The sequence below is a fragment of the Dermacentor andersoni genome, chromosome 10 (genome assembly GCF_023375885.2).
Source record: "Dermacentor andersoni chromosome 10, qqDerAnde1_hic_scaffold, whole genome shotgun sequence".
In the NCBI taxonomy this organism is placed as follows: Eukaryota; Metazoa; Arthropoda; class Arachnida; order Ixodida; family Ixodidae; genus Dermacentor; species Dermacentor andersoni.
The window spans coordinates 125669181-125697092 of NC_092823.1; the positions used below are offsets into that span (position 1 = coordinate 125669181).

The 27912-nt window shown below is 43.5% G+C and overlaps 1 protein-coding gene across 2 annotated transcripts; it reads right to left on the reverse strand.

Annotated features, from left to right (window-relative positions):
• Window positions 1-288: 288 nt before the first annotated feature.
• Window positions 289-27843, reverse strand: LOC126544955 (CCR4-NOT transcription complex subunit 2-like). Of its 2 annotated transcripts, none has more exons than XM_050192529.2 (14): window positions 27705-27843; window positions 20842-20902; window positions 17111-17372; window positions 16662-16730; window positions 16492-16518; window positions 15469-15596; window positions 14554-14664; window positions 13125-13208; window positions 11740-11774; window positions 11492-11594; window positions 9908-10064; window positions 6036-6097; window positions 4141-4291; window positions 289-3043 (listed from the first exon to the last, which is right to left on the reverse strand). In XM_050192529.2, exons 2-14 carry the CDS (start codon window positions 20897-20899, stop codon window positions 2842-2844), a joined length of 1449 nt encoding a protein of 482 aa, XP_050048486.1. In that variant the 5' UTR covers window positions 20900-20902; window positions 27705-27843; the 3' UTR covers window positions 289-2841. The 2 variants fall into 2 exon arrangements, with proteins under 2 accessions (XP_050048486.1, XP_050048485.1); XM_050192528.3 differs by having other exon boundaries at window positions 16629-16730; window positions 27705-27842.
• Window positions 27844-27912: the final 69 nt, after the last annotated feature.

Below are 27912 nucleotides of genomic sequence, written 5' to 3' on the forward strand. Positions count from 1 at the left end.
TTCACTAGAGCTAAACAACATTTGAAAGTGTTGAAGTAAGCATCACACTTCAGCATTCACCGTGCCCCGACTGCCGTCATGGGCACGACAAATGATAGAATGGAAGCTGAATAAATGTGTGTCTGTGTGCACACTCTTTCTTGTACTAACTTAGACAACCATCATGGGATGGGTTCTGCCAGTTTTTTTTCGGTGTTGCCTGTAGGCAATGGTCGTTCATAAAAGGTGGACGCGACACTCGTGCACCTCGGGCCTGCAGAACATGCAAGCAATGAAACTGACGAAAGGTCACAGCTTTAGAGATCGTTTTTATTGACAAGCAACTATGTATCAAGGCCGCTCCTTTGTACACTTTGAAAATAATTAAGGAAGGCTTATGTACATTGAGTTTTTGTCCCATGAGCTACCTTTCAACACTAGGAGCACCGTCGTTTCCTCCCCGCTAGGTTGGCTGGTGCCGCTATGACTCCTGGCCACACCGTGACCAAACACACAAACATCCCCCTCCCCCCGACTGTACAACACCACCCTTGTGTATTTCTTTTTGGCATGAACAATGAACGGGCCTCTCGTTGCATAGACAGCCTCGTAGAAACACCTCCTCGCACAACTTTCAACCAGCTGCGCGATACGACACAAACCATGCCGCAGCCATATCACTTCAGGTGCAAACAAGGATGGCTCCTGGCACTGGCTCGACGAATATCACTTTCCTAACAAAATTACAATATTAAAAAAGAGGGGAAATAAAAGAAACTGAACCGCGATGTAAACATTACACATGTACAAGGGAAAACAGTTAGCTTCACAACAAAACCGCAATATCTAAGACCTTTGTGACAAGACATTTCAAAACAAACCAGCCCATGGGATTTGTTGACACTTTCATGAAGAATTCTTTTCAAGATGTCAAACAAAATCTGTACTACGCTTGGACATTTGCTCTGCACAAAAACATGGCGCAGCATTGGAAAAAAAAAAAACATAAGGAAATATCAAAAATATAAGTACATTTAAAAAGAGCAATTTCTGCAAAATGCCATCGATCTTTTTATACGCAACATTTCTCTCCTAAAAGTAAATTAGTTTAAAAAAAATAGAAGAAAACACTGACCCTGTCTAATAAAACAGAAATCCACCACATCTAACGTCAACAAAGAACAATGTAAATTATCCTTACATCAGCCTTAAAAAACACAGGCTAGTTATAAGCAATGTCACAAAGGCGCCAAGAACAGGGGCTGAAAGCCAGTCACAAGCAACTAGTCACTCGGTCCTTGTGCCGTCGCATTTCTCACAAGTCATCTAGTGTTCCCAAGCACCCACCCAACCATTGTGTGCGCGGAAGTCCGGTGCCCCTGGAGGGCGTGCTAACCCCCAACTCCATCCCTTGCCCCCCAACCAGTCTCTAGGGTCAGGCAGAATCCGGGCCCACTTTCTCGGCCTTCCATTCTGTTTGCGTGCGTGTGTGCGATTTGCGGGCGGCAGTGTTTAATTTCCTCGTGCAATTGTGGCACCATCACTTTCTTGTTCTCTGCAGCTTAATTCCTGAAACTCGCAGGCGTTCACAATACAAAAAGGGGAAAAAAAATGTCCTAGGAACTTTCCAGATCACGGTGCCAATGTCAAGCAATTGCTTCCATATCGTCGTGGCAGTGAGTGTTGTAACTAAGCAAGCTTGCTGGACAGTAAATTTTTCCCCCCCTCGCTGTTCTATTTTTGGACATTTTGTCAGCTACGAGACCGGCACTCAGACGTGGTGCAGTGAAAATCCAAATGGCCCATCACCGCAGGCGTCTTTCAGATGTGTGCCAGTGCTTCCTAATTACAGAAATCTCTAAGCGTTTGCGCTCGAAACGACATAAGCAGAACAAAATATGGCAAACGCAGAAGGTCAACCTGATAAAATTTTTCAGTAACGGCAGAAAGCTATACATAGACAGTGCTTCAGCCTTTTGCATTCTAATTTAGATCACTATGCAAACCAAGACATGCGTGGGCAGAGACTTGCACGTGATGGGCAATTCAAGGTATGATCAAACCCGAAACTCTCCCTAATTGCTCTATGATAATTAAGATGGACAAGAATCTCATTCTGGGCAGCACATCCGCCCTAAACAATGCTTTCATTTGGCAAACAACAAAAACACTTGCAAACAGTGGCACTGCACGCTTGAGTGTTCGGCCCAGCAAAAAAAAAAAGCAGTCGTCTCTCAGCACAAATGGTGAAGGAATGTGTTTTTTTACAGGCAAATGAGGGTTGCTGGCAAAAAGCCAGGAACTTAATGAAAAACTTTACCGTTCTTTCTACACTTGAATGATAAGCAACACGCTCTTAACATTTTTCAAGTCAATGATGAGTGCTTGCCACACAACTGACCCTGCTGAGTCTGCGAGGAGAGAAGGGAGGGTTGAGGGGAGGTGACCCTCTGTCCCTGTGCGGTCTGCTCAGATGCTCTATTCTCCCTTGGCCATCCAGCACCGCAGTGTTCTTGTGGCCAACTCGGTGGCGCAACCGGGATGATGAGGATGCTCCTAGCGGGCCCGTCAAGAGAGCCGTTTGCACAGAAAACCCCAGTGAAGGCTTCCCCGTTAGGAACAAGGGCCTCTTCTTGCCGTCTTAGAACCGTCTCCACAAGCTTCACACATTTCCTCTTGTGATTCCCAAACCCGCCACAGGGTGGCGCTGGCGTCGTCTGCCTGCCATCTCACTGCCACTTGCAACGTCGTCAGGCCCGTCTTTCCGGGTGACTTCTGCGCCCCGGCCCTGGTGTGCGTGGCCCAGTAGGAGCGCTCCGGGGTGCCACAGGTGACGTGACTGGAGGGGGTGCTGTCTGCCAATCAGAGGGGCGGATACTGCTGCGGCCGGTCTTCGAGCCGGTCGTAGTCGAGGTGGAACTCCTTGGCGACCTTCCGCCAGTTGACCGGGTCGAAGAAGAAGTACGTCCCGCGCTCGTACGTAGACGTCTTTTCCGTCGGTGAGATGCCCGCTCGCGTGATCCAAACCCGCTCGTCTTTGTGGAAACGCCAGTCCCGGTTGTACCTGTGGTGTGATTACGGAACATCACATGCACCAAATGTTTGGGAAACAAATGCACATGGAGCCAACAAAATAAGTAGCTTTACAAAGGGGGGGGGGGGGGGGGGGGGCAAAGTGGAAGCAGGTGCCAGATTTTATCATCCAATACTAGTGCGATTTCACTGCCACTGCGGCTGCAGTCGTGGAGTTTCCTGCAAAAGGTACTAGCAGGAAATTTGGCACTGGTGTCTACGAGAGCACAGGTACAAAGGTTTCTAGGAATTATGGCTAGCTCATGGATTTGCCTCAAACTTATTCCTTCTGGCTTTAAATGACTGCGCCTTCTCCAAGCGACTGTATTCCACAAAATATTGCTTACTAAATGTGACAGAGGAAGTGCAAAAAAAAAAAACAGACTCTCTTGACAGCTTTGCTACTTTTTGCGCTTTTAAGAACACCACTGCAAATGAAAATTTATATATATATATATATATATATATATATATATATATATATATATATATATATAATTTTTTTTTTTTTTTTTTTCAGAATGAGATAGGAAGCAAAGTAACTGTTACGCACTCCGCATATATTGATGTACATTACTCTGTGAATTGCATTTCACACGTTTCATTTGATATCTGCTGTGCCCTCTGCTGTTCGATATTCTTGTGAACTATTTCCTTGGGTGAGAGTTCACCATATATACAGGCTGTTTCAGGCTGTATTATATGCATAGAGAAGTTGTCGTCATGCCCTACACATTTGTGATGTATTTAGCTGCTAGCCTATAAGATTTGTCACTGAAGGAAAAGTCGTACACCAGCTTTTAATTCCAGGCAAAGCCGTATGTAGCCAGTTAGTGCTAAGTGCGAAGGCAAGCACCTTTAGTCTGCTAACGCAGAAAACTAGCAGTCTGTTCAGATTTGCTTCAATTCATTCAGCCAAATGCAGCACAATATGTGGTAGCCTTTGCCCAGCACTACACTGATCTGCACGAGCCTGCACTAAGTGTAGGTAAAGAATAATAATAAACAGGCCTATTGACACACAAGCCCCAACATGCTGCAACCTGCCTGTTACACGAATTCCTCCAAAAGCGGGCAAAAGACACTCACAGCTCAGCAGCGGACAGCAGTTGTAATAGGTCGCCCCCAAACATGTAGAAGATGAAGAAGAGCAAGTCTTCGCCGTATCGATTCAACTTGATGCCTGCCAGTTTGTCCCGGATGCTCTGGTTGATGATGTACTCGGAAGGAACATGATAGTCTGCAATGGTGAAGAGCGAGAATAGAAAAAGGCGCCATTGGAGGAGTGAGAAGCACCTAACATGAGTCATCTCATGCACGGTTGTTAAAAACCCTTTCTGACAGTAACGATACTCCAGCAGACTCCCTCATACAGTGAGACGTTTTTACTACAAACATTACATTAACGAACTTTCCTGAAATCCCCTGCTGACTTCTAATGGTTTCAGTGTAAAAATATTTCAGTACTACGAACTTCAGAATGCCAAATGTTTCAGAATAACGCTCGCTATTCAGTTCCCATGGGAGTCACATTAACAACACCTCAGTACTAAGAGCCAATATTCCAATATCTGGGGATTCTTAGATTTTCGTGTCTCCTTCACGACAGCCGAAACAGTAGGCTAGCAGACGACAAGGCGCAGAAAGTGGTCGCAGTGACGCATGGGTTCGGAAAACCTGAGATGGCGTTCAATAATAAAAATAATAAATAAATAAGTAAATAAATGAGAAAAATGCAGGAGCAAACTTTCTTTTTTGTAAATTTTTTACGGAGGTGAGGATGCATCAGGTTTTGCGAGTGCATGCTCCAACCGGGCAAGTGTTTCCTAGCAACAGCGGCGCGTCTCTTCCATTTTTCACTATTCTTTCTGCGGCCATACTAGCTACATGCGGGGACAAATGTAACCTTCGTACTCGAGGGGATGCCCCACGGTCGCACTTTCTACTTTCAAGACGGTATTGTTTACACACACTTTGAAATAGTTCAGGTGTCCGCTTTGAGTGAGACGGTTACGGTGTCTACGGCAAGGAATGTGAAAAACAAACAAACAACCAGAAACATTGCACTTTGGAGGAGACATGGAGCTTCCTTTCTGTCAGTAGTTTTCTCTGCATCAGCATCTGCTTTGTGCACATCACTCTTATTATACGGTGCTTTGGTGGTGCGTGGTGACAGAATCTATGGCAAATAGTAACAACACGAGCCAAGAACCAACAGCAATGTTTTCATGTATAGCTCAAACGGTGACAACTTATGCACTGATGGCTTGGTGAGTGGAATGGTTAATTTTGGAATTTTCACCATAACCAGCTTTCAGAATAACGAATGGTTCTCAGTGGTCCCGCGCGATTCGTTATATCAAGATTTAACTGTAACACGAAAGCGATATTAAGCCGAGCAGTTTAGCAACCTTTTTTCGATTTCCCGTAGACTCTGGGAACTTCTGCTAGTTAACCCCAGACAGCCAAACTGTTTTGAAAGCTCAAAATCTTTATTTAACCCTAAACTTAACAAAAACCCTTTAGTAGCGTTTTTTTACATGCTGGAGTGAAGTATCAGTAGTGGATAGTTCAGAAAACCAATTACCATACTCAATACATCTTTGTATGCATTCCAAAATAAAACGTAGGCGGTCCATTCCACCAAGCCGCACACGATTGGTCAATTTGAACCGTGACGAACGTCATGACGTCAATTGTGACGTGATATCTGCTGTCAATCAGTCCGTGTCGTATGCTGTCGGACGAACGCAACGGAACGGACAGCCTATTTTGTGACGTAAAGGACCACCTCCGTTCGATTTTGGAACGCGTACAAGATCGCACCCTTTATGTCCAACAACACTTCAATGCTTCTTCCCCCCCCCCCCACCCGAGTTCTGGCGTCTTTGTGGGGGCTAGTGCAACACCATAATGCATGCGCATGCATGCACGCACGCACACACACGCACACACATAACAAAAGAGCAGAAATGCTCCCTCACCGATGTCCTGTGGCCTGCAAGGCTGTTCTGCCCAGGGGCCTCCGAACACAGGATAAAGGTTTCTGGGCAAGAAACAGGAACACAATGTCTCTCCAGAGTCGGCCAATGTAGAGACATCTCTTTCACACACAAAAAAAACTGCAACAGCGAGCAGGTTACTCAATGTACCTGTGCCTTGGGGTGTCAGTTGATTAGAACAGTAGTTTGTGTGGCAAGTTGGTACTCCACTCTCGAGGCAAGTTTCCGCGCTCCTTGCCTCAAGAACAACTAACCTCTCAGTTAATCAGTTAGTAAAGCAACTGTCCAAGAAACACAGTGGTCCTGGGTTTGATACCTGGACCAGGACAACTTTTTCTTTGACTGCGACAACTTGTTTTCAAGGAACCTGCACAAGTTTCCTTTGTAGTTTTTCAAGCTACGTATAATAGAGTACACTCACTGTTTACAGATTGCAGGAACTCGGAAAATGCCGAGTTTCCTAGCAATTTGTGACTGTAGCCAGTAAAACCATATACTATGTTGTTCGCACATACTGAATAGGCCGAAAGCTGGAATATCAGGTTCCCTGTCCACTCTGCAGAAATATCAAGCTTTTTCTCGGACCTAGCAGTTCGTAAACTTTCGATGCCAACTGTACTTGCATGCAACTGCAAGAAGCTTAGTCTGATCTCTAAAAATTATGCTTATAAGAGTTGAACTGCCAGGCGAAACCCCACTCCCTCTGTTCTAGAAAAAAATATTTTTTTCAAGATTTATTATACTTACTTGATCGTAAGCAGCCGCCTACTCCCTTCATCCTGTCACAATACAGTTAAACCTCGATATAACGAACTTCAATATAATGAAATTCTCGATATAATAAAGTATTTAACTTTTCATAACCTCTTGTCCATAAAACACCATGTATTTAGAACCTCAATATAACGAAGTGCATTTGTCTGCCATTTCAATATAAAAAATTTCCACTGCCGCTGCAAAGGAATGCCAAGACAATAAATGGAAACTTCCGCCGATGCAGACAGCCAAATGATTGAATTACAAGCAGCTGTTTCCAAACAAGCCTCTCAAATCATGCACCGGCGCGACAAGAGCAACTGCCAAAATGGAGCCACATTAAGTTCCGTATAAAGTCCAAGTGCGATACGATCCTATCGCGCCCCGCACACTGTATGCTTTAAGCGCGAGTGCAAGTGTGCAAAGGGGAGAGAAGAAAGATGGTGGCTTCACGAGTGTCACTATCCCATGCGAGCAAAGGGAAAGAGAGGGAGAGGGGGCGAGCTTGCGGTAACACAATCAAGCGCAGCAGAACTGATAGTTGGGCGAGTTGGTACGAATTCATAGTGAAATATTTAGCGCGCACAATCGACAAGGACACAGTGAAGCGCTCGTGTACCCTCCTTCACTGTGTCCTTGTCGATTGTGCGCGCTAAATATTTGAATATGAACAATCAAATGCGCACAAGGGGGCGGAGTCGAGGTAAGCTGGTGCGTGTTTGGCCACGGCGGCGCATGGTTGTAAGCACGGCTGAGCGCATACGGAGCCATGGACCCTGCTCTAGAGGTAATCTGTAATGTATACAAAGAGAGGGTGTGCCGAGACAGCGTGGTGCCATGTAAGCTGTCTTACCCCGCATTTAGTACCTGGAGTCCGCAAAATCTCGAGTTTCAGTGACCCGTTGGAGCAAGAGGCAGACGAAGCATTCGCTTCCCGCCGCCAGAGCTTTTCCCAATGGCATCGTCCCAGAGCAGGTGACACTATCAGCTGCGGGGGCGGAGTGCACGCGAAAGCGTGGCTGGCTTCACTTAATTCGTACCACAGAGAAGATGTCGTCGACTTACATGGCATAAAACCGTATCATTCGTCACTGACTCCCAAATTTATCAAAATGAATTGTTTTCTCATTCGAATTAGCTTTTTTCGATTGCCTGATAATTCGGAAAATTCTGCGGCCCCTTTCCGTGTAAGAAGAATCAATCGGCGACCGTACTTATTTGCGTAAAAGGTTGACTTTCTATAGAAAGAAATATCGATATAACAAAGCAAATTGCTGATTTTACCAACTTTGTTATATCAAGGTTTGACTGTAATAGCTTGTTGATACAAAGCATTACTATGCAACACAAAACAACTCCAAAGCTGTTTAATTGCATCCTGTCACAAGTACTAGAAAAAAGTTGTTGAAATTTGCTTTGACTGCCACCATTTCTGCCCTCACAAATCGCAACAGATGTATATAGATACATAGGTGACGATTCCAAAAGGTCTAAAAAATGTGTAAGGCAAGCATGTTATGTCCGCAGTCAACACAGAATCATTTGTCATAGAGAAACAAGAAGCTGCTAGTATTTTATTGTTAGTATATAACTATGTTAAGATGAATTTGTGCTAAGAGCAGATTCCCAAGTTCTATGTGTATAATGCAAGCTCAACGACCCTTATAAAGGGCGTAAGTTTAACGTGCAAGACACGACAGTGAATTGATATCAAAAAGAATAAAGTGGTTTTATGGAATGCACTGTTCAACTCCAACTTTATTTAGGGTTATTATACCAGTACCACTACTGAATCCCATTGAGGGAAACTTGATTAGGTCTAGTATGTTATATGTATATACATGTTACATGCGCAAGAGTATCAGAGTTATTATGTCTATACAGTCAATTCTCAACTGTACAAACGTTGGTTTAAGCAATATTTCAGAATTATGAACTTTTAGAAAATTCATGGTGGTTTTCCTGTGCATTATATGCAAAAATCTTGCGGCTAAACGAATTTCCAAATAGCGAATATTTCAGCTGAATGAACTTGAGGCTTCTGGTAGACAGTAACACCAGCTACAATTAGAGACTGTTGGCATAAATCCGGCCTTTCCCCTTTGTATGGTTTAAGACTATGGGCAGTGACAGTGAATGCGTTACTTGTGCGGAACCATCAGATCTGGAAATTGTTTCCAGTGTTCGTCCCGAAGCGGAAGATGCAATGGCAGAGGAAGATTAAAACAAACAGTGAAAAAAATATAGACTCTCTGGACAGCTTGTTACTCGTATGCTTTAAAAGCACCAGTGCAAATGAAAATTAGATGTTTCTTTTAAATGAGATATATATTGATGCATATATATTGATGCACATAACTACGTAAATTGCATTTCACACTTTTGACTTGATGTTTGCTGTGCCCTATGCTGTTCCATATTCTAGTGAATACTCAGTTTAGTGAACTATTTTCTTGGGTCCCTTGCAGTTCACTCAAGTGAGAGTTCACTGTAGTAGAATACGTGTAAAACACAAACCCTCATGGGTTCCTTTTTTCGTTCACTTTTCCGGTTACCAATGGCATAGAAGCTGCGACGTGTTCAGGACGCTTTGCCTCACCCGACGTGAAGTCTTCGCTGCGCAGCTACCACGTCTCCTGGTGTTCGGCTTACAGCAGGAGCTAGCGCCACAGACACATGGCTACAATGAGAGATGACACGAGTACTCAGGTGCTAGCACCACCTGACGGCATGGATATCTCAGGCGCGAAAGGTGCTTGTTTCCTCCTTTCTGGCTGCAGGAACCTACCACGTACCAGATTTACTTTTAAAAATTGGGTCAGGAAGCTGTCTGCACATTACAACAACCAGATACAAAACCTTGCTTGTGATATTGGCCTATCGTCAGAGCTAGTCATTGCCACTGTTATCACAAGATGGCAGTAGTAACCAGTAGCACTGACCCGCTGCTTTCATTATACTAATAGTTGATAAGAAATTAGCTACTTCACACGCTAAAGTAGCATTGACAGAGGCATCGGCCCACGTTTTTGGCATTCTGGAAACTTGCACACATTGCAGGAGCCCAAATACAAATAGCAAGAGCATGACGAACATACTCGGGAGAGTTAAGGTTGAGCCCTAACGTCGTGAGGTCGCTCCCTAACGCCAGCGAGACGAGGTTGGGATCCGTCTCCGCCGCTCTGATGAACGTCAAAAGCCCCACCATGCCGTACTGGTCCGTGACCATACCCGCAGGGATGTTCGTCACCGTCCCTGTGGGAAGCACAGATGGGGACGGACACCTTTCAGGCATGCGGGGTATAAACATGATACTCAGATGACCACATGAAGCAGAGGCCGCAAAAATCACGGGATAAATTAGTTCTTTTTAATTGAAATATAGAAATGATAAGGAAAAGGGAAATGGCCGACACTCCCAGGGTTACCATATTTATTCAAATCTAGGCAGATATATATTCTTTAAGTACAGTAGAACCCTGTTGATACATGTTTCAAGGGACCGAGGAAAGAAAAAAATCTAACAGCCAAGAAAATTTAACATTGAAAAAGGCCCCAAGTCACCAAAGCAATGTCAGAAACAACTCGGTACACATGATAATTAACAGACACATAATGTGCTCCAAAACGGTGGCCATTTTTTTACTCTTAATATGCTTCACTGCATAACACAACTGTATGGCAGCGAAGTTGATTTCAGGGAGCCGGCAAAAACTACAGTCATGCTATGGCACACTTATTGGGACTGCCGATTGCATACATCTCGCACCTCGCACTTCTGAATTTGCCTCTGCACCACTAAATTTATGTGACCATCGCATTCAAATGCAACACAGGATGAGGGAACATTACAGAATAGCAATGCATAAATATTGGAACATAATACACAGCAGCCAATAGGCATTAGGTCAGGAGTGTAGAAACGAAAAACACAGTAGCCTGGAAAAAGACAGCAAGGAATGTATAATCGGGATTACAGTGTATGAGCTACAAACTCCTAAATTGGAATAGATTCGACGATCTCATTAGGAATCGTTGAAACTAGAAAATTGGCACTGCTAATGCCAGCGCCAAAAGATAGCACTACAGCTATGCTATGCCACGGCAACAGTACTATAGCTCAACATAGCGGTACACTATATTGACCGCATTGACTGCATGTAGTGCAGACACAGTCATTGTTTTTTTTTTCTTCAGATTTTGCATACACTGAAACGCTGGAACCGAGCGCACAATGTCAGTACAGCAGTGCCTGTGGTGCACTGAAGAAAGCGCATGGCTGGCACTGGACTTTCGTAACGAACGCCATTTGTTGTTTACTATTATCTCGGCGGCTTGCATCTGAGGAAAGCTTTCTTTTTGTTTTCTGACCTACCGAATTTGGGAAGTCAGCTTAGAATTGAGCACATAAGGCAGGCGTAATACACACACCCGAGCAAATATAAGAAGGGATGGGACCACTTTAGAAGTTCAATGGTAGGATGTCACATGCGCAGGATGTGGTTGTGGCTTCCAATCAGTAGCAGGTTGTCTTTTCGTACACTTCCCTCTCACCATTCCTTTATAATTTGTACATTTCAATTAAGTAAGAGCAGTCAATCTCGCCTACGCTTTCTGTGGCATTATTCAGTAAATTGAGAACAACAAAGATTGAGCTACTGGGTTCCTCTTATTTGGCTTACCATCTTTTGATGTCTGAATGCCCCGCTTGACTGGTTGCGACGCCACCTTGTCGCTAGAGAAGCCACTGCTGTCTTTCGACGACTCACTGCTGGCATTACTCGTCTGAAAGGAGACATTGCATAATTAGAACCCAGGCGTTAAAAAACGAACGAGTTTACACCTTTTCTATTTTCTCTTTCTGTATATGTGCAAGCATGTGTGTTAGCTTGCTTTTGACCAGCAAGAACAGCAGTGTCTTTCAACTCACCTGTTTACTTAAGCTTTCCTGACTGTTCTCCTGGCCTGCAAGGAATAAAAAAGAAAGAGCTATACTGCTGTAACTACTACTGCAATGACACAAGCCCAATGATTGAACAAGAAACTATGGTATAACTGATATCCTTACTTTACTTTGACTGAGAGGTAAACTGCCGCATCTGTCCTTTGCATAGAGCTACGGAGTTATAAATTTGGCAACTCCCGGTCCCAACGTGGCAGTAGGCCGCTCTATGGGGCCTTGCCGCCTGTAGCTCTCAGGACTTTTCAGTAAAGTTATTCCATCCATCCATCCATCTCAATTTGTATTTTCTCCGATTTACCTATATTTAGCTTACTTCCGTAAACAAAGTCCGAGGGCCTAAATTAGACACCTGCCTTTGAAAGGTCACTAGAACAAGCCTTTCAAACTGGTACAGTGGCTGCATAACATGAGGTTTTCAATGTCTGACACAGATTTAAAGAAAATAAATCTGAGCAGGCCAGAAGCCTAAGTTTGCTCTTAAGAGGAAGGTTAAGCTCAGGCACAACTTGGATTTCTCCATTCAAACACATGTATAACATAGAAATGTTTTATGAGACAATTGCTGGATCGAATTGAATGAAATTGGTTGTACTTCAGAGAGAATGATAAATTTTAGTTAAGCAGAATTTTGATGGGGACGCCGGAATGGTTTATGAAAATTCCCAGCAATTGTCAAGTTTCAAAAAAATTTGAAGCAGAAGGTTTATAAAATTGTACCCTTGCATCAAAAAACAGACACTATTGCAGTTCTGCAAACTGAATCCTTTAGAGCATCTAAAGCAGACAAACCTAACAGTATAAATTAACACCTGAAGTAAAACTGTTATAGTGTTTATAAGGGTATCGTAAATGTCCTACTCACAAACTAGTGGTAATGTACTTCAGAGCGGTGTATAACACAGCAATTTTGCTGGCTTAGATCTATCATCAGCTGCAGCTTACATAATTGCGGTAACGTTTTTCATAGCCAACTTACAGTTAACTTGTTAGTCAAGTTTTCTGAAATTTTGCCGTTCTCTACTATAGAAAAAAAAAGGTGGGAAAGATAAAACAAGTGGCAGTCTAAACACAACATCTGCTTCCAAAGTCACTAGGTTCAAACTTTTTATATTAAGTGCCACAAGCTTCATCAAAATCAAAACCGCAGTTGCCGAGAAAAATTATTTCTCTGTTCCCCGCACACTTAATAGAAGCTTTTCAGCTAAAGCTTCCACTTTACGTTCCTTCTTTCTTCCAAGTGCCTCCTTGAAGATGGCATTAGCTCCTTTTCAGAAACCACCTAACTGGGAAATTCCCGACTCGCAGCCAAAAGAACAAATTTTACTGCAGGAACTGGCGAATTGTGCGCTCACCTTGCGAGCCAGGTAACGCGGGAAAGTCCTCGTTGTGGATGTGGAACTCGTTGGAGTCGTTGTTGGGCTGCTTGACCATGCCAACTGCACGTTGGGAAGAACAAGGCACAGATTTCACTGGCCAGGTTGGGTTGGCTAATTGTTGAAGAGACATTAAACAGAAACACTCGGTCAGTTCATTAAGCCTGGCAAAGTATTCTTTCGATGCGCTCTGCTCTCATTTGTTTTCCGGAAAAAAGGTTGACTATAATATTGGAGAAAAAAGTACCACCAAACTTGGCGGTCCTGGACTTCCCGCGAAAACATCAGCACTAGTACGTCAGCGACATCAAGGATTTCCGAGTATCTGTTTCTAGTATTCGGGCCGTTTTGGCGAAGGCAAATTTCTCAAACTTTACAGGCTGTCTTGCGTTCTAATTAGAATGTGATGCAGTCCTTTACCGATAAGTAAATCACCTGTGCATGCGCGGTCAAAATTCATGACACCGCAGTGAGATACTGTAGGAACATGAGAGCAATGTTGCCCCTTGTTTTTCATTTTTGCATTGTTTCTGAATGCCAAAGCTCCTTTACAGTAAGAGTTGCTCGTCTGCCATTGCAGAAACTTAATTTAGAAATACAGCTTGATATCTTTAGTACTATTTAAAGTGAAGGAAATCTGGTACAGTATGAAAGATGTCACCCAAGCCAGATGTTCCATGTGAATGAGTCTTGCACGCCAGGTTAGCAGCGACCTGGCTGACCTTACTTGCTGCAGGAGACTGTGAACCACTGCCTAGCAGCTCAACAGGGACCGTCCGGTTTTTGAAACGTTTCTAGTTTTGAAAGCCATTCCTAGGTGGCAGCACACCTAACCTTTGAAGGAGGGCTCATTGTTACCCACCATACTACGCAACGCTATGCTACACCAAAGCACAGATAGAAACGGGGCTAAGGACAAACATACAAACACAAACACAGTGTGCTTATTGGTGTGACTCTCTTTCATTCTGGTTTTGTTTGCACTATGCTTCAAGTACTGCGGTCTATACAGGGAACCTGTTTCAAGTGGAACAAAAGAACACAATACAAAAAAGATGAAACGCAAGTTTGTCTGTCCCCACACAATTACCAGTGCCACACAGTCAGGAAGATAAGGTCCAATTAGCAGCTTAACAAACAGAGCAAGTGTAACTTAATTAGCAACCTCTGAGCAGATACTGAAACAGCTAGCCGCTACTCGCATCATGACCATTAACCATTTGCTCAGCAGATTTCAACCTTGAAACTTGCTGACGGGGTTTTAATCACCAAAAAGTGACGGTTTGCTGCAGCTACGCCTTGAGGCTTGTCAGCTCGCTCTGCCAAGCCAATCCGGGCTAGCTTCTGAGCGCAGCCTGCCAACAACACAGCTCAAATCATGAATTTTTTTTATGTCGCCAGAACTCACATAGTTTTCCGTACGCCGCTCTCCCCGCCATGGGATTGCTGCTCAGCGACTGCGCCGACCCCTCTTGGGAACCCCGGTTCGTCAGCGATGGAAACTCGGAGAGGTCCAACGCTGCCAGGGAAAGGAGGAGCGGGGAGCACGATTTTTCATCTGGCCAGAACACATCGTTTCCGGAACACAGTCAACCTCGTGTGCAGCTTCACAACAACATCAACATGTTCTTGGCTCACGCTAGTTCCAGTTCATTATGCCACGGCAATTACAACATACACTCAAACCAGACTGCACTTTTATTTCAAGTATTCCATTTAAGAATATACTGAAATTTTTAAGATACATCAAAATCTTACACGAGATTCACAAAAGGAACGAGGAATTAACCAGCACATAGGTTAATGCACATTGGCCTAGCTGAGAAAGTAGAAAGTTCTTGCACTAAGTGACGGAGATCAACTTAGGAGTTATCTATCACAGAACCTTCCACAGCCAATCGGAAACAACTCAGTCAAATAGTCATGGCCGATCAATAAGTAGGGCAGCCAGTCAATCATTCAATCAGTGACATGCGCACGGGTTAGAGTGAGCCAGTCGATAAGTGAACTGATTAATTAATCGACCAGTTTCAACTACTGAGTTAGAGCTGAACCTATCAGTTAATCAACAAATCAATTAACCAGTGATGGATCAGTCATAGGTACCTTGATCAGGGCTGAAGAATTACTGAATCAATCAGTTACAAGTACTGGATTAGAGCTGAAAATATTGATAGATCAATCTATCAATCAATCAGTTGCAGGCATCTGGATTAGTTACGTATCAGTCAGTGAATCAATGACTGGATCAATCAATCAGTGACTGGTTATGTACTACAGCTGAACAGATCTATCACCCAGTCAATCACCCCAGGACAAGTACCTGGATTAGAGTTGAACAGCTGGCTCTGAAGACTGTTCCCCATGAGTGACTGTGATGAAGGGAAGCTACGAGAACTGTGCGACATGCCAAAGCTTGATATGCCACCTCCAGATGCTGGGACGTTGTTCCTGGTTCATGAAGAAAAAAAAAGAGCACACCAGCATAAGTTACCCTACCTGACAATATTCTGCTACAACCAATTAGACTGCACTCTATTGAGTACTGTGACACTTGGAAAAACACCACCACCTCAGCCAGCACGAACTTGTAAAGCTGAATTCTTATTATAGCATGGAACATTAACAGCCGAGTAACATTAAGGACCGAGCTGGTTTGCCTTGCAGAATCATGGATATCAAGGCACAAAAGTGAGACACAGGCTCAGAACAGACAGGGACAGATACTGACAGCTTAGTAACAGCTTGTTTTAGCCTCTTATTTCTCAGTATACAGTTAAAACTTGTTATAATGAAGGTTATCCAATGCAATAATACTTTCGTTATACCCAATGTCCTTTAGGCACATATTCAATTACAATCCTATGTTTTCCTTGGTTTTATTGTCTGCTGACTTCTTGTGTTGGTTACTGACAAATGATTCAGCCCCTTGGTTCAACTTATTTCTCAAACTCAAGAACTGCATGACACTGTAGGACTATGTGGCACCTTCACAGACTGGCAGTCCCCCCAAACACATTTCGTAGTGTTCATTCTTCCATTCAATTTTGTCTGTTCTTCCCTGCCCTTTCCCCTTCCTCAACACAGGGTAGCCAACAGGAGATATCCTCTGATTAATCTCCCCATCTTTCTTTTGATTCTTTAACCTCTCTCTCTCTCACCTAAGGGATAGGCAAGGCACACAAGCATCTTCATTATTTTCTATTAAATTACGGACCTGTTGTCTACACGTATTCGTATTACCTGCTGACTGCCCGACCTCGCACACAAGCAATATGCTAATGCAGGCTGGATATGTATCTAAAGTGAATGTGTGTAATAAAGATTATTATTGTTATCTTCTTACCTCCATAATGAACTCTGGTCTGTGTACCTGTGAAAAAAAGAAAGTAAGGTCATCAGTCAGAGACATACTAGGCGAGAAAGACAAGCAAAAACAATGCGAAGGTTGAAATAGGCAGGGGCTTCCACTTCAGGACTCACCCTGTTCGAGGTGGTGCTCCTAAACCTACTAACCGGTTGATGTCGGGACCAACTTGCCTCTGACCTGGCAATGCTCTCGACCCAATTGTCAGCATAGTCCGGCTGCAAGACGGCAAAAGTGGAGAGCATGACGCTACTGCAAATCTCTCTGCAAATAAATCTCAAATAATCAGAATGGAGGAAAGGGATTACATACCAGAGTACAACAGCAAGACAAGCAAACCACTCTATCCCGCATCATCCTTTGCCTCCATGCCCATTTCGCCAACCAAAATAAACCTCAATCATGCACAAGACTGACAATAGCCAATTCAGGGATTTCCAAATCCCAACACCATGCTAGACCGCTAGAGCTACAGAGGACAGTGAGAGACCACTAAACAAAACAAGCCCTGACCCACAGGCAAAAACCAACAGGCAAGTCCATGCAAGCGAGTTTCCCGTCGCCACCAGCCCCGCCCGACAGCCCAGTGCACACCAACCTGTTTGGTGATGCCTGCTGTGGTGGCGGCAGGGACGCAGGAGGGAAACCCGACAGACTCGTCGGAGGTGGCCTCGCCACCGACGGTGGGAACTGAGACAGCGCACCCCCGAGCGTGCCCCGCAGGCCCAGGTCACCAAAGGATGACGAGCTGGTCGCCTTGTCGGCGCCAAACATGTCCGGAAAAGGTGCCCCCCGGGAACCCCCGCCGCCAGGCAGCACCCCCGGCTGCTGCTGCTGAGACACCGACGGGAAGAAGGGGACTGCGCAGAAGTGGGGGAGGGAGGAGAAAGTGAGAAAGGGGGACAGGGTGAATGAAACGGCGAACGAAAAGGGAGAGGCCACAGACTCTGGTGGTGGTCACTGCTGTGTGCCAAGCACAGTGACTAGTTGGTCACAGGGTAAGCAAAACAGCGTGCTTCTTAAACCACTGGAACAGCATGAGCGGAAGGGAACAGCGAAAGCAGAGGGCAACAGCAGAGAGAGGGCAGGGAGGAATGCGAAGTGAGCGAGAGAGGAGGATGCAGACTTGGCTGCTCACGCACTCCACATGGTGGCAGAGGTGAGGCCGAGCACTGAAGAAAATGCAGCAACAGGTGGTGATGCATGGAAATGTAGAAGGTCTGCCGCCTGGTGCACACAACACCAATGCAACAGCTCCAAGTAACCACAGAAACACTCCTCCTACATCCCAGGATTCATTAGATGGACAAATTGGTCCCTCTGCAGACTACCTTCATAAAGGTCTGCAGGCAGGAGGAGACTACATGCTGCCACTTAGTGGACATGGAGCAAACTACAAACCGTCGCATATCTGCAGTCCTAACAGTCACATGACCATGGTTGTTGAGAATTTCAGAATCTTTATATTTTTCCCAACAACTTTGTTTCCTCAATCTTTCAAGAAATAGAGCAATTCTTGAAAGTTTTTTTTTTTTTTTTTAGGTACTGCCAACTTACAGACATGGCATGTGCTTTCTGCTGTCTGGTGATGTCTTTACAGCAATCTAGGCTCTCAATGCCTTTGCAACTGACTTTTTTGTGAAACAAGTCACCGTCAAGTAGGGCCTGTGTCGTAAATAATGCGGAGAGTGGGGATGCATTTCTTATGCATTTCTTATGCAATGAAACTAACTCTCTGAAAAGCACACGCAGGAAAAAGCGACAGCCCACTACAGACCATCAAACAAGCGAGTGCACTCAGAATATAGAGTGAGAGTCGAGGACCAGACCGGAGTCTGCAGCTAATGCAAATCCAAGCAGACTAACTTATGCAAAAACACAATGGCAATTACTGCTCATCTTTACACGCAAGAAAATAAAAGTCAACTGTTCCAGAGGTGTAAAACACATAACACAGAGGCTGCTGAAAAGCAGCACAGTGTTGCCGATATTGAGTTTACCAGTTCAGTTAGCAAATTTTTTTTTAAGCCTGGTGTAATCTACAAGAAGCAGCCATTTGCCTCCTGGTAAAGGAAGGGAAGTTTAAGAACCTGGAAGTGCTAAAGAATAGGGACAATATATGATAGTAAAGGAGATGGCAGGAAGGCCATACCGCAGCTTTTCTTTAAAATAAGGGTAATTAAAAGAATATAGGTAAGAAGTATGACAACTAAGGAGGCTATGTGAATTTGGCGAGGCTTATAGGCAGTTTTCCCGAAAAGCATAAGGTGCTTTGAAAGACAAATTTCCTTGTCAGATCGTTGGCTCTACCCTGAGGCTTTCCTCATTTGACCCTAATGATCACTTCTGGTCTCCATTTTCCTGTGAAACTTTTGTCTAGCATGCGTTTTCTCAAAAAACTTTTTCTTGCATTTCTGCCTAAACTAGGTGGTACTATAGATAAACAAATGCATTTCAGCAATGTAACACCAAGCCTTGTTTTGTAGGTTTCTAAGGGGAAGAACCTCAATTTCATACTCTTTCCCGACAATGATCACCACAAGCCTAACTAAGCCAATTGAAGGCCTGAGGCCACTTTCATAAATCACTAATTATACTTGCCCCACATCATTTGATTCTACCCTACAGCCGCAGAGTCCCTAATATCGTCACATAACTGAATCCTCCGGCATATTTTATGTTCACTACAATGCTTTTTTCCTGCATTAACATAGGAGGTCCCACCTGCAACAGGTAAGGCTAGCACCTTCTGCCCATTGCCCTACGTGTCCCTGCTGTTGTATTGACAACAGAGACAAATGATTCTATACTGCATTTCCCTTCCACTTGGCACCCTGCCGGCTGCTCCAATAGGCCACCGGCTATCTTCTCTATGCATTACGCACCTTGCCTGACTCTACCTTTGAATTGGAACACCATCTACTTGCATTCACTCTCTAATCCAGGCTACCATGTCCCTAACGTTAAGCCTATAATATTCTGTTCCACTGCCTACTGGACATTCAAACACAGCACGTAGAGTTCTAAGTTTGTCCGGTCAACAGCCTAAAAACAAAACCTTAAAGTAAATAAAGAAAAAAAAAGAAAAACAAAGCTGTTAAAATGGAGTGCATGTTCACAGGATTGATAACACTTACAGAACATGGTAGAAACAAAGCCAACTTGAAATGTGACATGCACACACGCAAGTGCAGAAATTTTCTCAGTTACAAGCATCCCCTCTGAGAGGTATGTGAAGGAATGGTGGAAATCTGTTCCGTCTTATCAGGAGTTAAACAAAACAGAAGTTAAACACATCTGCTGGAAACCAAACACAGGCCTCTACATGCTGCTCAGCTTATCAGATAATGCTATCAGATAATCTTGCCCAGCTTAGCTGAAATCACAGACTTCCTAATGGAAGGAGTACTTTTAGAGTTCTTCAGATAGCACTCTTTTGCACATGAAATAAACAATGGAAAAAAAGAGAGAGAGAGGAAGAAAAAAAAATGGGACAGACATCAGTGACCCCTAGCCTTGGACAGTGGGATGACGCATTGTGTTTCCTGCATAAGTTATACTAATTACTCAAGCGCACTGAATCCATGCTAACCTTCGTTATTTTTCTTTATGCTTAAAAAAAAAACTGCCATAAAATTTTAGTTCAATTGAATTTCGTACAGCTGGTACAATCAGCCTAAGATTGTTCCATGTGTGTGTGACATGGCTTTAATTGCGCAAGGCTAGGGGTATGCAGCAGCACCAAGAATACTGTAGTATGGTACTTGAAGAGGTAGTGAAGGACAAGAAAAGTAATTAGGCATATGCGATTAATTTTTGAGGCTGAATCAAACGATAATCAAATAGTGCAAAAAGTGAATCGAATATTGTTATAGTTGTTAAATTTGAACAAGCTACAAAGATGAATATGACAAGCAAACCATACATTAAAATGCCCATTCGAGTGTTTCACATAACTTACAAGCTTTGTGTTATCTGTTCAGGCCTTGGATGAGACTGCTACGTTTTTCACGGAGGTGAATGGCCTCCCAGCCGAATAAGCAACACTTCTAGAGAATCTATAGACTACTTAACCAAGGCATTGATTTGGGCTAGCTTGTCATACTGGGACCGTCAACTGTGCTTAAAAAGACAGGGACAGACACTGCAACGACAACACACAGCAGTTTCATATGTGCCGCGTCTCGCGGTTTCTATGTGTCTCAGTCTCCTTAGGCGCTATTGAAGGTCCCATTAAAGACTACTGCTTCATATGAAAATAACAGAAAACCTGGTTCTGTTCATTTTTATGACACACTGAAGACTAAGGGAATTCAGATGACAACTTACTGAGTGAGCTTCCTGTAGGTTGGCCATATCCAAATGGTTGTGATGGCGACGATGTCATAATCTGCAGACAAAGCGGGGAAGTGATTAACACTGAATAACATGTCAGGAACAACCACCAGGCAAAATAAAATCATGAAGGCTCATTGAAGGTGCTGCATTAACAGCAACATCCATTCCCAAATAAAACTTTTCCAATGACTTCATTTCACGAGTTGTCACAATGTTGTACCTTGTCTTTATGGTAACCCTATGTGTACCTCAAAGCCAGGCAGGAAGTTAGCTTCTGCTGTTTAAGGTGCTACTGAGAACTTATTCCAGGGGCTCTTTTTATTACAAATTCTCCTTTCATAACTGCTTCCACGTATGCAACTTGCATGTGTGGTACAGTTAGTGTGGAATTAGTCAGCTGTAGTGTAGTCCCACTGTCCACACAAGATAGGCAACCACTCAGTCCCATCAATATCTCTTTCATGTACCACAATCGAGGAGTTTCCCTATTGGTGGCCCTTGCAATTGCTTTTACTTCAATGACCTTGCTACATAAAGCATACATGTGTAGTAACAGCAATTTTAGGTTAAAAATAATATGCCTGCCCTAACATATTTTATTGCTACTATTAGTGCGTCATGGCAGCCACAAACGCCAAAGGAATATTTAGACAATCAACATGTAGGTAACCCGAGCCACTGGGGAGGCTGCACAATTTAGATATTTCTGTGGTCTTGCCTATGGATAGATTCACTTCGATACTTTTCTGGTCTAGTCTATTGATAACTGTATAGACATGTTGAGGGGTGAAGGCACACAATACAAATACTGCTCTAAAACAGCTCTCTGAAAAAAAAAAACTTAACATGTGCATGGACTCTATGGGTTAGCCAGTACACTTCAGTGTGAGCACTTGCATGTCTGCCTTCCTTTGCTCATTATGCGGACATTCCACTGCCTTACTGTGTGTACGTTATTACAATTACCAGTTGTACTCCAAGCTAAAGGCCAACTCTCCTTATGTGCACCACACTTGAGCCCACATGGGTGAATTCTACCTTTTATTCTCGCTCAAAAGGCCAGAGCACTACAAATGCACGAAAAATGCTGCTGCTCTCACAGAAACTGTGAGAACAGTGTCTCAAATATGTGCCCAACTACAAAGAATCTGATTCATATGTTTACAAATGTAAATGTGTACCCACAGAAGCAAGACTGTCCGAGAAGACCACCATGTGCACTCAACAATCTTGTGCTACCCCAACACCCAAACCTGCATATTTGAAGTGGAACATGCACGAAAGTGTGAGAACGGGAAAGAACAGACAACACACAGCACTAACAACCGATTTTATTGTTGCAACAAAGGAAATATGCTACACACGAGGCAATAAAACAGTAAGGCTTAAACTGCAAGGAATACAGAAGTGAGAACCAGCCCATTAACAAGGATTACAAATTTACAAGCTGATTTTCGAGTAGAGCAATTGAGGACAGGCTCAGGCAACTGATGCCTCTACTGCAGGGTGTTACCAAGCCATGAAAAGCTGTGAATTTATTCACACTGCCAGCAACAAGGCTGTCCATTAATGCTGCTCTAAAGGAAGAGCAGCCCTCTAGTAGAGATCAGTGTGTGCACTAGAAAGTGCTTAAGATGGAGAAGCTTAGATATTAAATTAAACCTTATAAAATACTAACTTCCTGCAAAAATCACATTCACAGGATAGCAGTACTTTCAGGAGTCAGATGTAATAAAATGTAATGCACCAATTTTGTAAGCTTTGCACACTTCACATGTTATTTAGAAGTTTGCTCTCTTTGTGTGTGTGTGTATAGAATACTCTTATATTCATCCACTTTCATTTCCCTTTACCATGTTTACATTTCAATGAAAACAAGTACTTTTCCCATACTTTCCCTAGTTTCATTGACTGCTGGCTCCATATGATTGTGACTATATATATAATCAGAAGATGGTAGAAGATCAATGGTCCAATTGGTATTTGAAAAAGAAATGATAGCAGAATGGAGGCATTGATGTAAACTACAATTTTTATATGTATAGGCAAACTTGTTGAGGAGTTACAATCAAACTTCATACTTTGATCATTCAAAAGTTTTACACATTGCAGAATTACCAAAAAAAGAAGAGAGAAAAGGCAAGGGCCTAAACAAATAAATGGCTTTTGAAAGCCACTAGAATATTTTTCTCTCTCAGATTTCCAACAGATTTCACTCAAAGTGGCCCAACGGTTCCTTAAGTGAACATGTTTGCACATCCTGTGAATTTTGATAAGGAAGATAATGGCTAAAGCTTCTTAACCTCTTAAAGAAAGTGCACGCCGCCCTGTACAGCCTGTAGCCACTTTGAAAAAAAAAAAAAAAGCAGAATGCCCTGTCACCAATTATCATCAATCAGCACCTGCGTGCATCACTTTCTTGTCCCCCAAATTTCTTGGATTACAGGATGTCTAGTCTACCACCGAGTTATAATTATAACCAACCTATTTACAGTCTCTGCAGAGGACAAAGGCCTCTAACAGACATTGCCGATTACCCTCATCCCGTGATAACAGCCTATTCTACACCCAATGACCACCTAATCTCACTGCACCAGCAAATCACCTGCCATCTCCTTGACTGTCTTTCTCTTTCTTGACACTCGCATTTCATTCAATAAGAGACCACCGGTTATACAGCCTGTGCATTATAGACTGCTCTACACTGCTTCATGCTCCTCATCTTGACTACAATCAAACCCACAAATAATTAACAGGCTTGTGTGCTAAAAAACAGTTTGATACATGAAGTAACTTGACATAACCAAACTCGCCTATAACGCACAAAAACTTTTGTGATGGGTTCATTATAGACAGATTTATCTCAAGCAGTGAAAACAAAGCAACGAACGAATCTATTTAGGAAAGCAAGACTGTGGGTAGTGAGGTGGTAATTTGTGCCTGTGCCCTGAGTGGTCTCTCAGTGTCCCCAATGGTGTTCTCGATGCACAAGACTGTGTAGACTTGCTGCAGTTTACTTATACTTAACATAATATCGGTGCAGCCACATAGGCCGCTTGAAGTGCAAAAATCTTCCAAGAAAGCATGAAGAAAAGAAAATCTCCCGTGAATATGGCATGCAAATGACTCGATGGCACTGGCAGCCGGCACTTCCCTCGTTCAATACACCCAACTGGACAGTCTGCTAGGAAGGAGTTGCCTTAAACTAGTATCAAACAGCGAGTTTCATTTATTCCAAATACAGAATGCTTCACTTTATTCAAGTTTATTACATTCATGTTTTGACTGTAGAACATCAGCTCCCTGTATTTGCTATCTAATCCACACTGCTATCTTTTGATGCTTGAACGGCTCACCTAGTGGTTTACATTGCTTTGTTATTGCAAAGTCTTTTACTTCCTTTTAACTCTTTCTTTTTAGTCCTCCAAGCTAATTCGCTACAAATTACCACTGGCAGAACACTTTGATTACAGACTTCTTCAAGGATTTCAGTAGGATGCTACAAACGGCTTGGGGAGAGCTTGTCAAATACCTTCTAACTTTGAGGTAATTGGGTAAAAAAATTACAAGGTTGAGATGTGCCAACACTTGCATGGCTAATGTATGCCATCATGGCGTCATTCATTCTTTAGTGCTTTTCGAAAATATTTGGCAAATATGGCATACCTGTGTAACTCATTCCAGGCATAAACTATTCATGGGCAATAAGAATACATAAGTGCGTTAATTCTGTCAAAGTGAGGGGTCAACATGCAGTTGTGCTAATGGTGTGTTTAGTGTGTGGTTAGAAGATTTACATGAGGTAAAGGCAAATGTCCTAACTTATCAATGATTAGTCCAAGTAATCTTTATGCACTTGTTAGAACTTAACAGAAAACTATTTTTTAATGTTCAATCCTGCATATTAAGCAGACTGTGACACTTGCAAAATAATATACCCTGCTATCTTCAAACAACATAATACATTTCAGCAGTGGATGCATGGATGTGAGAAAATTTCGATTATTTTGCTGACTCATGCTTTGAAAACTTGTATAAGTGAAAGTTGACTGACATAAGTTCACACTTTTAGAGACTGCAGATTTTCATTCGAACTCTTACAAGTTGAATAAAATATGGTCTCAAAAAGAATTATGGGTTACTACATGTATGTAGACAAACATACATGCACACAGTTAAAAAAGAAATGTACGGAGTACACCCATACAAAATACAACCTACAAAATGTCTTTTGCACGTCTGTCTTATTTGTCACACGAGAACTTGATTTTTGATTTATATATATATACGAAACTAAATGGAACTAAACTTGATTTTTGTTAGTCGATCATATGAAGTGAATGTGCAATTAAGTCGGCGAAACCGTATAGAAAATGAATTGTATTATACCCCATAGGTAGCAAGTAATTCTGTCCATAGCATTTATTAAATCTTAAGAACCACGAAAGGCATGCAGCTGCAGGATAGATTAGTAATTTTACCCACCACGGTTGTTTAGAGGCTATGGTATTGGGCGGCTAAACACAAGGTCACGGGATTGCATCCTGGGCACAGCGGCCGCATTCGAGGGGGCAAAATGCGAAAACACCAATGTACATAGATTTAGGTGCACGTTAAAGAACCCCAGGTGGACAAAATTTCCGGATTTCCCCCCTATGGCATGCCTCATAATCAGATTGTGGTTTTGGCCCATAAAACCCCATAATTTAATTTTTTAATCTGAATTTTAGATCACGAGTTTTGATTCCTTCCATGGGTTTTGTCAAGTTTACAGAATGCAGACTCACTGCGAGAACTCTCTTTCAGAACATGAACTAGAAAAGTTGGAAAGCATCTATCTAGCCCCTTGGCAAATATGCCTGATGTTAAAAAAAAAGAAATGAAAGAAGTGAACCCTCTGCACAACATACTGACCAAGAACAAACGTCCAACGATCTTCCTAGTCATTTTACTAAAACATTTTACACATACTGTTCAAACTTGCAGCAACGGTTCAATAGGGTGTGTTTCAAAATGTGCATGACACCTTTCAAACATTTTCATCAGTGCGTTTACTTTTCATGCATTACTTTGGCAAGCTCAATTATGCACACACGAATATATGAGGGGGGGAGGGAAATATATAAACAACTGAGTTGCAACGAAGCAGCTTGGATCAGTAGCACCCATCCCTATCCTCAGCACAGTCTGAATATCAAGCGTCGCCACAGCCCGACTACTCCTGTGTAGTGAATATGCCCTCATCAGCTCTAGTTTTCATTGCATTCCTCTGCTCCTGAAAAGCTAAGGTGTTTGAAGAAACAAATATTTGTGAGAGTTGCAGGGATTAAACATCTTCTAAACGCATTGAAAACATCGCGGATCTGTTGAAATTACCATATTTTATACTCGAATAAACCGGAATTTCGAGTTATACGAGTTTGAGATTCACGAGAATGTAGTGCATTACTGCTAACCGCTGTTGTCTTTGTCTGTCCTTGCTCGCAATTTAGAGTTCTAGCACTTCATCGTCACATTTTCCGAATGTCCCGACCGATGAACAAAGAAAATTATTATAAAGGGAAGCCGTTGCGAGAGATTGCGAGATATATGAGCACAGAAAGCAAGTACAGACGAGAGTCCAATGAACTTTTGAAGGGGCATACACAGCGTATTCAGCCAAATGGGTGTTCAAAAAGGGAAATCGCAAGTAAAACAAAGCGGTTATCTGGAACGTTGAGCCATCAATCGCTGGTCGAAATCTACGCGGGCACCAACAGGCTATAGCAAAACTTGTCACCAGCTTTCGTATCACCATACGTGTAAACAGAAAGCAGGCTATGGAAATGTACTGTAGTTACTTTCGCAAAACCTATGGTTGCGACAGTTAAATAAGACCATTTTGAGGTCGTAACCCACCAAACTGTGGCGGCAACACGTCCCAAACGGTGGCCAAATCATACTCGAGCGAACCGCTCGCAAAAAAAGGCCCTACTCGATTCCGCTAGAACAATGGGGTTGCGCTAGCTACCATCTTGCGACGGGCCTTTCGAAAGGAATAGAAACTTTCGAAGACCGTCAAGGAAGTTTCCCGGCCTACGCAGAAGTTTCGAAATGAAGTATCGGGGAGGTTCCAGCGTAGCAGACGTCCAGAATTAGAAAATTCGGGGAGCATGCGCTGGCAAGTTGTCTCGAAGGAGGTGTGACCGTACTCGGCTCAACTTCCGAAGCGCTGCTGGCAGTTACAGAAACGTTGGCCAGGCGTTAACACGCCTCTTGGTTACGGCAACCCTCGGGCTCTCGCAATACCGCGAGGTCATACAGCGCAACAACGCTTGTTAACCCCCCCACAAAAGCACCGGGGAAACTGCCGTTCCTCCCACCGTATCTGGCGTAGTCGTAGCAACAAACTCCGCGCACGAGTACGCGTGCGGAGCGGGAAATGTAAGTGTTTTAAACAAAGTGGCTCTCTCTCGTACACGCTGGCGTGGACACACACACAGCGCTTGCACGGGTGTGGGCCGAAGTGCTCGAAACGAGCCGACCTGTAAGGTCGGCTGCGAGAGACACTAGTATACAGTCTGTGCCGGATAGGTTACGCGGGAACAGCTAGCCGTAGTTCAAACACCAGTCACTAGGCAACACGTGTGACCAGTGTGCAGCTTCCGTCTCTGACCGGCATACGTTTCCAATCCAGGCTGGCCCGTTACGCCACAATCTCGGGCACTTTTTGACAAGCTACCCCACACGACCACCGCCGCTGCCGCCGCAAGCGTCAGTGTAGGACAGCATAGCTCAAAGAGTCGGGTGCCCGTTTTGACGCACGCCCGAAACCTGGAGAGATTTATCAAAGGCAGAAAAAGTGAGGTAGTCACCTGATGAGGCAATCCGTGTTAACTTATCCTAAACAACGCTAGAAGTCCGGTCTATTTTTGTACACTTTTGGGCCAGCACGGTCAGTCACACAACACCAACTCGGGTAACAAACATGGCGATTTGACGACTCACGCCCTCTCGCGGACAAGGGTCCAAACTGCTGTCGTGAATCTTTAGTTTCGTATTGCTCGCTTTGAAGTTCATTGG

Bases quoted from the DNA above. Each gene is read 5' to 3' on its own strand.
- LOC126544955 (XM_050192528.3), bottom strand. From the start codon at position 20,899: ATGACATCGTCGCCATCACAACCATTTGGATATGGCCAACCTACAGGA. The intron at 16,519-16,628 runs GTGAGTCCTGAA...TTTTTTTCACAG, and splicing joins GGAGCACCACCTCGAACAGG to GTACACAGACCAGAGTTCAT. The intron at 11,595-11,739 runs GTGAGTTGAAAG...GTCTCCTTTCAG, and splicing joins AGGAAAGCTTAAGTAAACAG to ACGAGTAATGCCAGCAGTGA.